Source organism: Saccostrea cucullata, unplaced genomic scaffold, assembly GCF_032062105.1.
Source record: "Saccostrea cucullata isolate Sc308-1 unplaced genomic scaffold, CSIRO_AGI_Scuc_v1 ctg5621, whole genome shotgun sequence".
Classification (NCBI taxonomy): Eukaryota; Metazoa; Mollusca; class Bivalvia; order Ostreida; family Ostreidae; genus Saccostrea; species Saccostrea cuccullata.
The window spans coordinates 10,744-24,752 of NW_026929697.1; the positions used below are offsets into that span (position 1 = coordinate 10,744).

General features: G+C 33.7%; 1 protein-coding gene across 1 annotated transcript; it reads left to right on the forward strand.

Annotated features, from left to right (window-relative positions):
- Window positions 1-2,523: 2,523 nt before the first annotated feature.
- LOC134281866 (uncharacterized) lies at window positions 2,524-10,315 on the forward strand. The gene is made up of 14 exons (XM_062764305.1): window positions 2,524-2,695; window positions 3,409-3,479; window positions 3,646-3,705; window positions 4,341-4,494; window positions 5,014-5,306; window positions 5,675-5,981; window positions 6,323-6,531; window positions 6,734-6,937; window positions 7,165-7,327; window positions 7,715-8,032; window positions 8,390-8,484; window positions 8,737-8,905; window positions 9,336-9,446; window positions 9,648-10,315. Exons 7-14 carry the CDS (start codon window positions 6,403-6,405, stop codon window positions 10,217-10,219), a joined length of 1,761 nt encoding a protein of 586 aa, XP_062620289.1. The 5' UTR covers window positions 2,524-2,695; window positions 3,409-3,479; window positions 3,646-3,705; window positions 4,341-4,494; window positions 5,014-5,306; window positions 5,675-5,981; window positions 6,323-6,402; the 3' UTR covers window positions 10,220-10,315.
- The last annotated feature ends 3,694 nt before the right edge of the window (window positions 10,316-14,009 follow it).

Genomic DNA, 14,009 nt, shown 5'->3' on the forward strand with positions numbered 1-14,009 from the left:
GCACGCAAAGTTGTCAATCTTGTTGAAACTTTCCAGAAGTGTTCAGAGTGGCAAATTATGAAAAAAAGTCTGTAGAAGGTCATGCATCTGGTGCCTCGTTACCATGGTAACGGAGGTTCAATTCTCTATTTTTTGACATTATGTGAATTTTCACTTACAGGCGATTTATTTTTCAGGAGGTTTATATCTCTTGACTTTTTTAAACTTTAAACTAAGAAAAACTATGTATCTAATATAAATAATACGTATTTGATTTTTTTTGCACTTCTAAAGGGTAACACGGTATCGATTTTTATACAAAAAATGACTTTTTTCAACCAGAATACCCGCTTAAAATACAAGAAAACGCAGCCATCCCAGTAAAATTCCTGATATCGGACAGAATCCCTGCATTGTGTAGTTTTCAAGACCATTAAAACATTTTTGGGGCTATTGGAAATTGGCATTCTATCTCATGTTGAATACAGCGAAATCTGCACGTTATTTTTGTAAAAGGGGATTCCCCATTTGATTACCTCTTCAAAATGGAGGTAGAAAAGTCAATTATTAAAGTATATCGATCGTAACCATTTCGATCAATCAGTATCAATCAATGAATATGAATATATATTTAAATGAATAAATAAATATATACATTATCATACACTTTTTGATTAATAATTAAAACAAATTTGCGATATTTCGACTTTTTGAAGGTAACACTGAACCTATATATGGCGCGACTTAACCAATACCGCAAAAAGGCGACATGTAAACAAAAACATTGAACGTCAGACGTCAGATACGTCTGCGAAAGATGCCGGTGTTGGGCTGAGTCGTTGGAGTTTTTAGGTCACCTGAGTCACTCAGGTGACCTATTGCTATCTGTTTTTGTCTGTCGTCGTCCGTCGTACGTCGTTCGTCGTCAATCGGTCGTAAACTTTTGAACATTTTCAGCTTCTTCTCTGCAACCACTGAACTAATTTCAACCAAATTTGGCACAAAGCATCTATGGGTGAAGGGGAACAAAAATTGTGAATTTCATGATCCCTGCCCCCCTGGGGTTTGGGGCCAAAACCACTAAAATTAATGCAATCTTCAAAAATCTTCTTCTTTACTCCTGGACATCAAGCAGTCAAACTGTTTGCATGATTGTAATCAGCATTGAGTCCTTTACCAAAATTGTGAAATTCATGGCCCTGGGGTCAGGGGTTCTTGTACTAGGGCGGGGCTAAATAAGTATATAGTGAAAGTGCATTATTTCTTTGAAAATCTTCTTCTTTACTCCTGGGTATTAAATAAACTAACTAAGTATATAGTTATGATGAGCAAGAGTGCCTCTACCAAAATTGTGAATTTTATGGCCCCAGGGTCAGGGGTTCTGGTGTTAGGGCGGGGCTCTATTGGTTATGTAGTGAAAATACATGAATTCTTTGAAAATCTTCTTCTCTGCTCCTAGATTTTATATAATTTAACTAAGTACATAGTTATGATGAGCAAGAGTGCCTCTACCAAAATGAATTTTATGGCCCCAGGGTCAGGGGTTCTGGTTTTAGGGCGGGGCTCTATTGATTATATAGTGAAAATACATGAATTCTTTGAAAATCTTCTTCTCTGCTCCTAGGTTTTATATAAACTAACTAAGTACATAGTTATGATGAGCAAGAGTGCCACTACCAAAATTGTGAATTTTATGGCCCCAGGGTCAGGGGTTTGGTGTCAGGGTGGGGCTCTATTGAATTATATAGAGGAAATACATGAATTCTTGAAAATCTTATTCTTTACTCCTGGGTATTAAATAAACTAACTAAGTACATAGTTATGATGAACAAGAGTGCCTCTACCAAAATTGTGAATTTTATGGCCCCAGGGTCAGGGATTCTGGTGTTAGGGCGGGGCTGTATTGATTATACATGTATAGTGAAAAACATTAAATCTTTGAATATTTTCATCTTTGCTCCTAGGTTTTCAGCAGATGAATTACCTATATAGTTATGAGCAATCCCTAATCTTCAAGAATTGTAAATTTCAAGGCCCCAGGGTCAGTTGTACCATAGTGGGGGGGGGCATCATACTTATGTACTGAAAATGAATGAATTGTTTGAAATGTGCTCCTTGGTATTAATCAAATATTTTTGAAAAGCAAGTATGCCTTTCCAAAAATAGTGCAAATCTAGGCCTAAGAGTCAAGGGTTCATGTGTGGTAGCGGCACTACTGATTATTGCTGAATATTATTAGTATAGTTATGATGACCAGATTGTAAATGCTATAGCATCTGGCTTAAAACATGGATCAAATTCAGTCACTGGAAAGTTGTTGAATAATGCTCAGGTGACCTATAAGGCCCAGGGGCCTCTTGTTTTTATATTGTTCTAGTTAGGTTTTGGTAATGGCTTGCGATTTTCGTGAAAAAGATGCACATATCAAGTGTTCCGACCAAACTGAGCGTTTATCGGAGAAAGTAAACGACGAAAGCGTAATTATTTGTACTGAATTCGGATTGCTCCCTTCTCAACGAAATTTCTCTAATTTGTGCAAACCATTCTGTCCATGTTTTGGAAACAAACAGTAGAAGAAAACGACGGAACTTCTGTGAAATCCCTTTCATTTTTAACACTCATAAGGGCATAAGAAGAAAATCTGACAGAACACTGACACTTCCAAATGTATACACTATACATGAGAATTTTGGAGTTGTGTTGGCAGTTGGAACAGGTGAGTGGGTTATGTTTTATCTGATTTGAATACAATAAGTACAAAAACAATATTCAATCTATAGGTAGCTCACTACAATGAAATTAATGTTTCATTGCTGAAATAAGGAGAATATACACATTTTGATGATCACATTAGATCTATTATAGATACTATATACATCAGAGTAATTTTATTTTAAATCATAATTAATATATGTACTGAATGAAACATTTTTTGTAATAGAGTGTGTTTATCGACAAGCATATCAATAGATTAGGATTTGTTTTCGATTGTAAACACGTGTTTATTATTTTGTTTGTTCTAGTTTAAACACCTTATTAATTACAGATAATAGTTTGCTACATGTCCTTCTACCCTTCTATCTTATTTCTCACTCTGAGTGGATTGGTTCCTGAAATCATCATATGTTTAAAGTGCGACACGCTAAAAAAAAAAAACTTTTGTACACTCACTGGCAGTGTACACTCATTGAATGAGTAATTTGCATTTGGTCAGATTTGATTTGTAGGAAGTGATCATTGTCTCCTTAGTAATATTATGTTATATGTAGACTTTTATAATTTATTATATTTATGCAATGGCAATGGAAACCAGTTTTAAACTAATTGAGTTATCCTGGATAAATAAAGGTTATTATTTTTGTTATTATTATTAAGTCAGCTGATATATGTTAATACAACTTACTTAGTATAATTTTAAAACAATTGCAGGTATATGCAGAAATTGCAGAAAAGAATTATTGGAGGCTGAAATTTTCAATGAAAATGAGTCTGAGCAGCTGGTAAATATTGTATAATATTTGTAAAGTGAGAAAATGTTTGATTACATTAAATTTTTAGTTTTTTTTTGCCAGGAAATGTGTACTTCTCTCTTATTTTACACGTAGATGTAAGGTATATTACATACAATACAAGAAGATATGCTTTCAACCAACATCCTATTTTCAGTTTAGCATTGAAGACTCATTCGAAGATTGTAACCCGGTTCCATTAAAACGTACGAGAAAGGTAAGATAAAACAACATCTACTACTGTAACAGTATATTTGTCTGTTTGTTATTATACAGTGGGTCCCATTAAATCAGATATCTCATAATCTGATATTTCGGATATCCTGATATGATATTGCTGCACCAAACCCTAGCTTTTTCTATTTGTCCTTTATTTTTCTTTCTGATATTCTGTTATGCAAAATTTCAAAATCCTGTTATATTGATATTAGAATAGCACTAATATACATTGACAGTTAGTCTCAATCCTAACAAATTTACATCTTTTGACCACATATTTTATTTTGTGAACTAAAAGATTGACCTTGTTAATGACAATAAATCAGTTTAAACAGAAAGTACTTGTAAAACTTATGCTTCAATCTTATCAATAATGTAGATAATTACAGTAATATTACACCTTATATGAAGTCTTCAAATAGAATCATGAGCAGGATATAAAGACTACTAATTTGGTGAATAGGGCATTATGTTAATCAGATATTCTGTTTATCTGATTAAGTTTTATGAATTTTATTCAAAGTTATACAGGGTACGTCAATACATCATATGTAAGACTAAGGGATCAGTAACACCTTTTCATGATTTCATGTATCGATTTCTTTGAAATGATAATTGCGATTACATTTGTAGGCAGCGCTGCCAGCTGCAGAAATCGCCTGGACAGACTTCACAGAGAGCAGTCAGGAAAATAGTCTTAGTCAATCTTCCTCAGTTTCCTGCTGGGATGATAATCGCAGTCTTGATGCTCCCCGAGAAGCTTTGAACACGTTGCTTAGTTTGTCAGGTATAAATTTATATATTGCAACTTTCCAAAGATCTTTTTATATCATGTTTCCTTTATTCTATCTATTTCATTTTTGTGTCGCCTGCAAACCATAGCGACATATAGGGATCACTTTGTCTGGCGTTTGTGTGTCTGTCCAGTAGTCACCCTTTTTATATGCCCGTCTTTAGATGGGACGTATTATGGTGTAGCGTCGTCCGTCTGTCTGTCTGTCTGTCCGGGCCTTGCAGGCAGGATAGAGACCAAACGGTAATCTCTAGAATCATACAACTTGGTATACTTGATCACCATCATGAGAGGAAGAACCCTATTGTTTTTCAGGGTCAGAGGTCAAAGGTCAAGGTCATCTTGAGACTTAGCTGTAGCGACACTTATCATAACATTGCTTATAACTCTCAAGTAGGTAAGATGTTCATCAGGGTCAGAGGTCAACAGTAAAGGTCGTAACATTACTTAATAAGAATAAAGACCGAGCCATAAGCTCCATGATCATACATGGTACATTCATTGTTATTGCAGGATTAAGCCCCGTTAAAAAGTTACAAGGGCAGATAACTGAAGCCAGCAGAAGAACCCAACATCGATACATATCGAAAGCTGCTCAGTGCTTTGATTTGATATGCAACACCATTTGTCCTGGAGAAGCTGAATTTATTAAATCCGCTATATTTCAAGAACAGCAGAATAAAGATCAGGATACGCCAACCTTCAATACTCTTGTGGAGATATATAAACGAGCAGAAACATGGCACCTACAGAGGCAAATTCTGTCAATCATATCTGACCAACACAGCTTCGAAGAAGTGAAGAAAGTATGTAAGAATTTAGTCCATGTAAAGATCTTCATTGTCATGGCTGTTATGTTTGAATCACATCAGTTGTTAGAATTCATACATTGTTGATTTGAAATTGCATTTAAATCAAAATCTATGAACATTTCTTTATTTTAGTTCACTGGAGCTGAGAAATTACTTTCACTCTTGGTTGTAACCATAATATATTTTTGTCATTCTGAAAAGTATAAAAAAAAAAATGAAAGTTTTGATATTTGTGTGGGTGTATCGATCCGTAGAAAAAATATCGCAATGCACCGATACACTGTATCGTCCCAGCCCTATTATAGACTTATATATTTTCACTCCTTATTTCACATAAACTTAATATTCTATTTAAATTTTAGCTTGTTCCTGACGTGACTCAGTACAAATTTAAGGCTGCTAAACAGCATTGCAACCAGTTTGGTATTGGAGAGCCTGTGTCCAAGAGAAAACAAGTCAGAGAAAAGTTTGATGTTAGTCAGCTGGATCACTTCATTGATTTCATACTCTCCAGTCATATTATAAAAGATCAGCCTTTTGGAGAGAAGACATTGAAACTACCATGTGGAGAAATAATCAAGATACCAAGTGTGATAAGAAGTCTTGCGCCATCAAGGATAATAGCCCAATACACAGCAGTATGCAATGAAGAGAACATAAAGCCATTAGGTATATATAAAAATTTTAAAGTTTTTTTTGCCCATTTCCACTATTGAAGACTGAGAAGGCATTATACATCTGCTGTCTGTTTCCATAAGGCTTTTAAAACACCTTACATAACAGAGGATATATTTTCAAAGGTAGATTATAGAACATATTTTCTCTGTAGTTTTGGTGTTTTCTACCTCAAGGGGATTTATATAACTTATATTTTTTTTTTCATAAATTGTGTAACATTGTTTTATTCAGCACTGCACTAAAATGCAATGAAAATTATTGCAGTAGTCTAAGGGTTGAATTAGTTCTGGTTTTACATTTTGATTAAACTTTTCTAATTTTATTCAAAACAGGTTCAAGCACATTGTACAAACTCCTAGATGACTGCTCTGCATTGGTCAGGCAAAGCATTGAAGGTCTTGACAACTATGTTATGGAGGGTTGTAGAGCTTTTAAAGACCTAGAGTCGGTAGTCCAAGACCTTGGATTGACAAGCATGGAATCCAACTCTGTGCAAGAAAATCTGCAAAATGCAAAGCGATACCTTAAATCTGAGCTAAAGGTAATCACAAAAGTAATTATTTAGAATTCAATTCTAATTGCAAAAATATATACAAACTTGATTTTGGATCCAGTGTTTGCCAAACACAGTGACAATATATATGAATATACATGTACATGTATGTATTCAACATTTGTATTTCCAATTCAGTTTAGTTTTTCTTTCATTTAGCAATCAATATAATTTGTTCAATGTGTTGTAGGTACATGTCACAAGGGAAAACCCAGTTGCTGATCATTGCCTGTCATATGCTCTGAGTTCAACAGATTCCAACTTCAAAACTTTATGTGATCATAACCATGACTCATCATGCCAAGAGTGTGTAAACATGAATACCACTTTAAACTTCATCAAGAGCAAGGCGGAGATACATGAATGGAGAAACAAGGAAGCTGTTTTGTACACTGTAATGCCTTACCAAGTTTCCATATATATATGTACTTTAAATATATTCTACATGCTTTGTTCCTCCCTTGAAACTAATCCATTTTAAACTTCCTGATAGATTTATCAGTTGACATTTTGAGGTTTATTGGTATACCTTTTAATTGAATTTGTATCTGATTTATTTTGAATAAGGGTTTTGTAAATGTTTCACTAACAAATCTTATAATTTTCTTTCTTCTTCTTTAGGTAGAAGAGTCGATATCGGCAATACGGAACTGGAAAAGCCATGTGATTCGTTCAAGAAACCAGGAGGAGGCTAGATCCGTGATTGTTGACAACATGACAAATGTTGATGCTGTCATCACTTGTGATTGGGCTATGAAATTTCTTCCAAGGAAATATAGAGAAGGTACATTTTAGTTTGTTGATTGGAACTTGGATTCATTAAAGATGATATATTTATTTTGATTTTAATCATAGTAGCCAGGTGCTTTGGTAATTGCTTAGAAATTCAACTTTTTTTTGACTGTCTAAAATTATTTATAGATTTTAAATCTCAAACTGAAGGATCATCTCCCTCAGGCATAGCTCTATCCGTCAACAGATTTGGCTCCATTTTTCATTATCTATTTGAGATTCATGGGTGCTCTAATTTACCCTTTTCACAGCCTTTCATATTTCAATTAATCTTTTCTAATTGTCTGGTTTTTTTTCAGTTGTCTCTCCAGTTGTCAACATCATTGATGTGACATTGTTTTAATCTTTCTTTGAAAAAAAAATAATTTCTTTATTTTAGGACAAGTAGACTGGTTTGCAAAGAGGGGCATAAACTGGCACATAACCGTTTCACTTCTAAAACATCATTGCTCCTATTCTACGATAACGCACATCCATATATTTGAACAACCAACAGCACAGGATGCAGCAGTCACATCACAGATCCTTGTGGATGTTTCAAAGGATATAATGGCCCTTAAGAAAGATGTAACCCGGTTGCATTTTTTCTCAGACAATGCTGGATGTTACAAAAGTTCCTCCACACTGTTGACTCTTCAACATGAACTTCCCTCCAGTATAGTGTCCTACAACTTTTGTGAGGCACAGAATGGAAAAGGTATATATATATATATATATATATATATATATATATATATATATATATATATATATATATATATATAAAGTATATATTGTTCGTTTGTTGGTTTTATTATAGATGCACATTCAAGCTATTTCTTAGTCATCAGATCATTGCACCGTTGCTCTAACCACTGCATCATGCGGATGATATAAAAATCAATGAAACAAATACATGTTATGTATAAGGTTAATTTTGTAAACATAGTGATATATAAAGAAGTTGCCAAGGCTTGTGGATAGAAATTTATAAATCATATTAGAATACAAACCATTGAATATCTTTTGTTTATATAAGTGAGTTTATACTTTTTAAAAATGTCATATTTTACAGGGCCATGTGATAGACGTGCTTCTCACATCAAATCCATCATCAAACGCCATGTCAATGAGGGCAATGATGTCACAACAGCACAGCACATGAAACAGGTTATTATTATTTGTTCCGCACAGCTATATTTTCTTAAATTTGACTTCAAAATGTGTCAATATTTTGTATTTTTAATTCTTGCATTTGTTAATAAACTCTGGTTAGGTGAGTTTTTGTGATTGAGTGGTCTGTCTGTCTGTTGGGCAATGTGGCCCCAGAGGTTTTTGTTAAAAAGGCCGGTCATCAGAATAGATGACAATATGCAGTTTTTGTGATAAGTTATAATAATCTTGTTAACTCATGTCTTTTAGGCTGTAGACAAGGAAAATAAAGATGACCTTAGAGTCAAAGTTGTCACATCTGTAAACATTTTGGATGCAACACCCAGAAAAAGCACCATACCATGTATCTCGCAGATGTACAACTTCCAATTTACAGAAAGTGGACTCAGGATGTGGAAAGCCTATTCAGTTGGTAAAGGTAATGAAGAACATATTCAAAGTGTATTTTGATATGATAGTTATGGGGAATGATTTGTGTGCAATTATTTTATCAGCAAATACTCTTGCCGATTTCGACAAAGACTGATACACAGGTATATGTTTTTATCAATGACTATTTTTAAAGAGGCAGCACCACAATTATTTAGGTATGATCGGGCAATTTTTGACACAGTTATTGATCCTTTGGCTTAGATATATCCCAATAATATGTTATTTCTGTTCATTTCTTTGTAGAGATTGCACACACTGAAATGAAATTTGATATCTAGATTTATCACCCTATGATATATATGCCCAAGTGGGGGGGGGGGGGGGGGGGGGGGGGGGGGCATAAGAGGTTTCATATTTCAAGCAGCATCCTTTGTTTATGCATTTTAAAATGAATATCTATCAATGTTTCTTTATAGGAAAGTTACTAACCTGGGATCATCTAAGTGCCCCAGAAAATTCTGTAGAACTAAAGACAGTGGCTGGATGGATTGGCGGAGGAATTTCAGAAATGGAAGAAGAAACTCCTGGTAATTTTCAGTTTGATTAGGGATTTTTTACTCTTACTTTCTAGCCACTAAGCAGCAACCAAAAATAACCCCAGAAAAGCTTACATGTACAATAATTCATTGTTTTTTTGTTTATTTATTGTTTTGCGTCTCACTCAAGATTTTTTTTTACTTAAATGGAGACGTTACATCTTATCTAACAAAGAATGATTTGATTTGTAGAGGACACTAGTGAGGAGAATCCATCTAGATCATCTGTTCTGGAATGTCCGGAGGGAAGTTGCTCCAAGACATTCTCTACACAAAAGGCTCTTGAAAATCATGTAAACATGGGCAACTGTAGTTTCAGAAGCGATGCCAAAATGAACGTTTCAGAGAAGGCAAAGAGGATGTATGCAGATAAGATTTTGTCTTTCCAGCCACAAAGATCTGTGGTTTTAGAGTCCCACAGCAATACTGATGTATGTAGATGTTCAGAATTAGACATGGGATGGGCCATTAAAGAAAACAGACAAAGAGTAACTTTCACTTCTGGGCAGAAAGCTTTCATGACAGAGAAGTTCGATATTGGGAAGAGGACTGGCAATAAAGTAGATCCGTATATTGCAGCGGAGGAGATGAGGAATTGTGGACTGTTTAGTAGGTCAGAATTCCTTTCTGGTCAGCAGATATCTTCTTTCTTCTCCCGTCTTTGTCAAAAGGAGAAGAGGATGACTGCTGCAGATTTCTGTGCCTCAGAGGAAGAAGACCGAAAAGATCAGATAAGGAATCTCCTATTAGATCAAAATAATTAGGCGTAGGGGTGAGGGGTGGGGGAGATCGATTATATCTGTTGATTAGCTTTTAAATTTGATATGTAATACAACATTGTACTAGTTTTTCAACATATGTGACAAAATTTTACTGTAAGACCAGCTACATGTATTAGAAATATATGCCTTTGTGCAATGTAAATTATAAACTCATGTTGCAACTGTGATATAAAGCCTAACATTTGAATTATTTACCAGTTGCTGAAAAGTTGACAGATTGTGAAAATGCAGCTCAAATGAAAGTTATAAAATTTTTATGTACATGTAATATGATCGTTGTTGAATATTTCTGCAACTTGGAAAATACCATACTGTTCATTCCCACATGCTTAGTACGTTAAGCTCCCGCTAGTCAAAATAGATCTCATGTCATTTTGTTATAGGAATTGGCAGTTCTCTCTTTAAGGTATGCACTGACGATATGCACATGCGATAGCCAAATTTCATATATAACTGTAACAAACAAATGTACATTTGTTGATTAATAATTTGATATATTTGACGTTTTTATTGATATATTATAATTCAAACAATCAGACAATCAATCAATTTTAATACTTGCCAGTTATGATATGCCTATATGTTTCTATGGCAACATACAGATTGTATGATCAAATGCTTGTTTGATTGTGTTGTGTTTACTTCCTTTAGATACATTTAAATGGGCAAATCAGATATTAAATACAATTGAACCCTTATATTAACTTTTTTGTAATTTTGGCCTTTCAAAAATGGGAAAATTGTCCCAAACTTGAACTTTTGAAAAAGGGGAAAATGTCAATTTTGTTTCCATGGTTACTACTCTTAAACCCATTAGCCCCAAAAATATTATTGCATACATTGATTGTACAGTATGTCCCCTTTATAGATATTGTTATGCCCAGCTCCAGCATGGCTGCATTCGAATGAAAAACTTCTTTGAAATATGCCCCAAATTTGACCTTTGAAAAAAAATGGAAAATCTCATTTTTGTTTCCATGGTTACTACTCTTACACTTATTTGCCCCAAGAATATTATTGCATATATTGATAGTACAGTATGCCCCCTTCATAGATTTTATGATGCCAAGCTCCTGCATGACTGCATTCGAATGTAAAGCTTCTTTGAAATATGACCCAAATTTGAACTTTTAAAAAAAGGGGGAAATGTCAATTTTGTTTCCATGGTTACTACTCTTACACTTATTTGCCCTAAAAATATTATTGCATATATTGATAGTACAGTATGCCCCCTTTAGAGATATTATTATGCCCAGCTCCAGCATGGCTGCAATCGAATGTAAAACTTCTTTGAAATATGCCTCAAATTTGACCTTTGAAAAAAATGGAAAATCTCACTTTTGTTTCCATGGTTACTACTCTTACACTTATTTGCCCTAAAAATATTATTGCATATATTGATAGTACAGTATGCCACCTTCATAGATTTTATGATGCCCAGCTCTTGCATGGCTGCATTCGAATGTAAAGCTTCTTTGAAATATGACCCAAATCTTAACTTTAAAAAAGGGGAAAATGTCAATTTTGTTTCCATGGTTACTACTCTTAAACCCAATTGCCCCAAAAATTTTATTGCATATATTGATAGTACAGTATGTCCCCTTCATAGATATTATCATGCCCAGCTCCTGCATGGCTGCATTCGAATGTAAAACGTCTTTGAAAAATGACCAAATTTGACCTTTTCCAAAGCTACTCAAGGACTCCTAATAGCATACGATATTCCAATATTGTAACATTTTTTAGAATTTTTTTTATTATTTTAATCTAATCATTTTTCATCATATTAACAACACGTATCATGATCAGAACTTTAATGAATGTATTAACGGCAATATAAACACTCCAATCTTCTCGATTATTGTGAGAAAAAGAAGCATTTCAGGAGGGGAAAGTAGGTGAGTTCGTTACCATGGCAACGGCAATCCATAGCAACATAATTGTTTCACTTTTTATGTTTATATATGTATACAAGGTATATGGAAACTTATTTTGATTTTCTGAGACCTAGTGTGCCACGCTCTATATATGATATGGTTGGTCATTACAGAGAATTGCTGTTAACTTGTGAATTGAAAGAAGAGGAAAAAAAGATTCAATTTCTTTTATTTCATTCTTCATTTCATTTTTCTTTTATTTCGTTCTTATTCACATTCTTGGGACATTATTTGTGGCATTTCTACTGAAATACCTGCTGCAAATAACCAGCAACATTTTGAACAAAAAATCGCGAATACTGAAAATCGTGAAGAGTCTCTCAGTGGTGTTGTCCCTTTGGAATTCGGTGCCAAAATAACAGAAGACTGCAAATTATATTTACTTGCAATTTTGAAGCAGGAGGTGTTTTTGGACACAGATTTTGAAGTGTGTGTCCTAATGAACTGCGGTTCCAATGATAAAACGCTAAGTGTAAATATTCCAGTTTTGACTTTTTTCAATTCACTTTATAAACATATCTACTTGTTAATCTAGTTTTGTACTTCCTAACTTTTTCATGATATATGAATCATTTCATATGTACATATATTAAATTTTTTTGTATCGAGTTAAGGATCGTTTAAATTAGAATTTTAGAAATTCAGAACTATAATTGTGGGGAAATGCCACATTTTGGACATGCCTGCTCTTACAATTTAGACAGGCATTCTTTTATGAACAAAGTTTTATATTGCACCTGTGAAACTCTTTGAGTCCAACTCCGTTATTTCTTAGTCAATTTACTTACATTTATTTTTTTTAAGTATTTTAAAATGGAAAGAGAAATTGTCATTCACAAATATTTCATTATAATCAGAGTGCATGTCAGAATAAATGTTTCTATATATTCAAATAATCTATCGATCAGTGTTTAATAGATATTAAAAATCAAGATATCATTTCAGTTTCATACAATATACTATAAATTGTTATACGTTTAAAAAAATAATCCCTATATATGCATATACTTAAAGAAGTCTAATTTTTCCAATTTTTTATTAGGCGTTCATCATTAAAATAATGTTTGACTGCTGAATGAAATATTGGACTGCTTAGTCACCCAAAGGATGGGATCTGCTAAATCTCATTGTGCATTTAATTGTTCCATGTCCAAAAGTAACATAATTGACCAAGTTTCACTGCAGTTCAAGAAAAGGAAATTTACATCATGGAGGCCAGAACTTCAAAAAAAGAAAAGGAAAGGTATAACAAAACATTTCTTGACTGTCTTCTTGGGCAAAACGTGGTTTGTCAGACCCTCAAAACAAGCTGTTTGCCATCGGCCTTTTGGCTTCCGGCAAACAAACAGTTTGGTTCTTAGGTCAAACTATATAATATTGCCCTTGAAACCAGTTTTAATAAATGTATATTATCATTATTAATTTTTTATATATATATCACAGTGTGATTTCTTATAAAAGCAATTATAGTGACATTTAGCAGACTTTGTAATATACATTTAATTACTAGTAACTATAATTACTTTTAACATCTTGAAACACTACAATATTTATGATAATTACTATGCAACTCAGTGTGTCAATTGAAACAAATTTACTCAACATGACGTGAGTTTCATCTGTCACTCATGTTCAGAATTGTGCTAATTGCCATTGTTATATTTTATTATTTATATGCTTTATGTATCATTGTTTATCAGTTAACTCCTAGGCTTCGGAATGTTCGGGTGCAGTTTTTGGACTTACAGAATTCACCCTACCGACCTACGTTTATTATAAAGTGCTATTCCGTCGTTAGCATTTTTATGTTTTATTGTTGCCGGAAAGTTTTACAC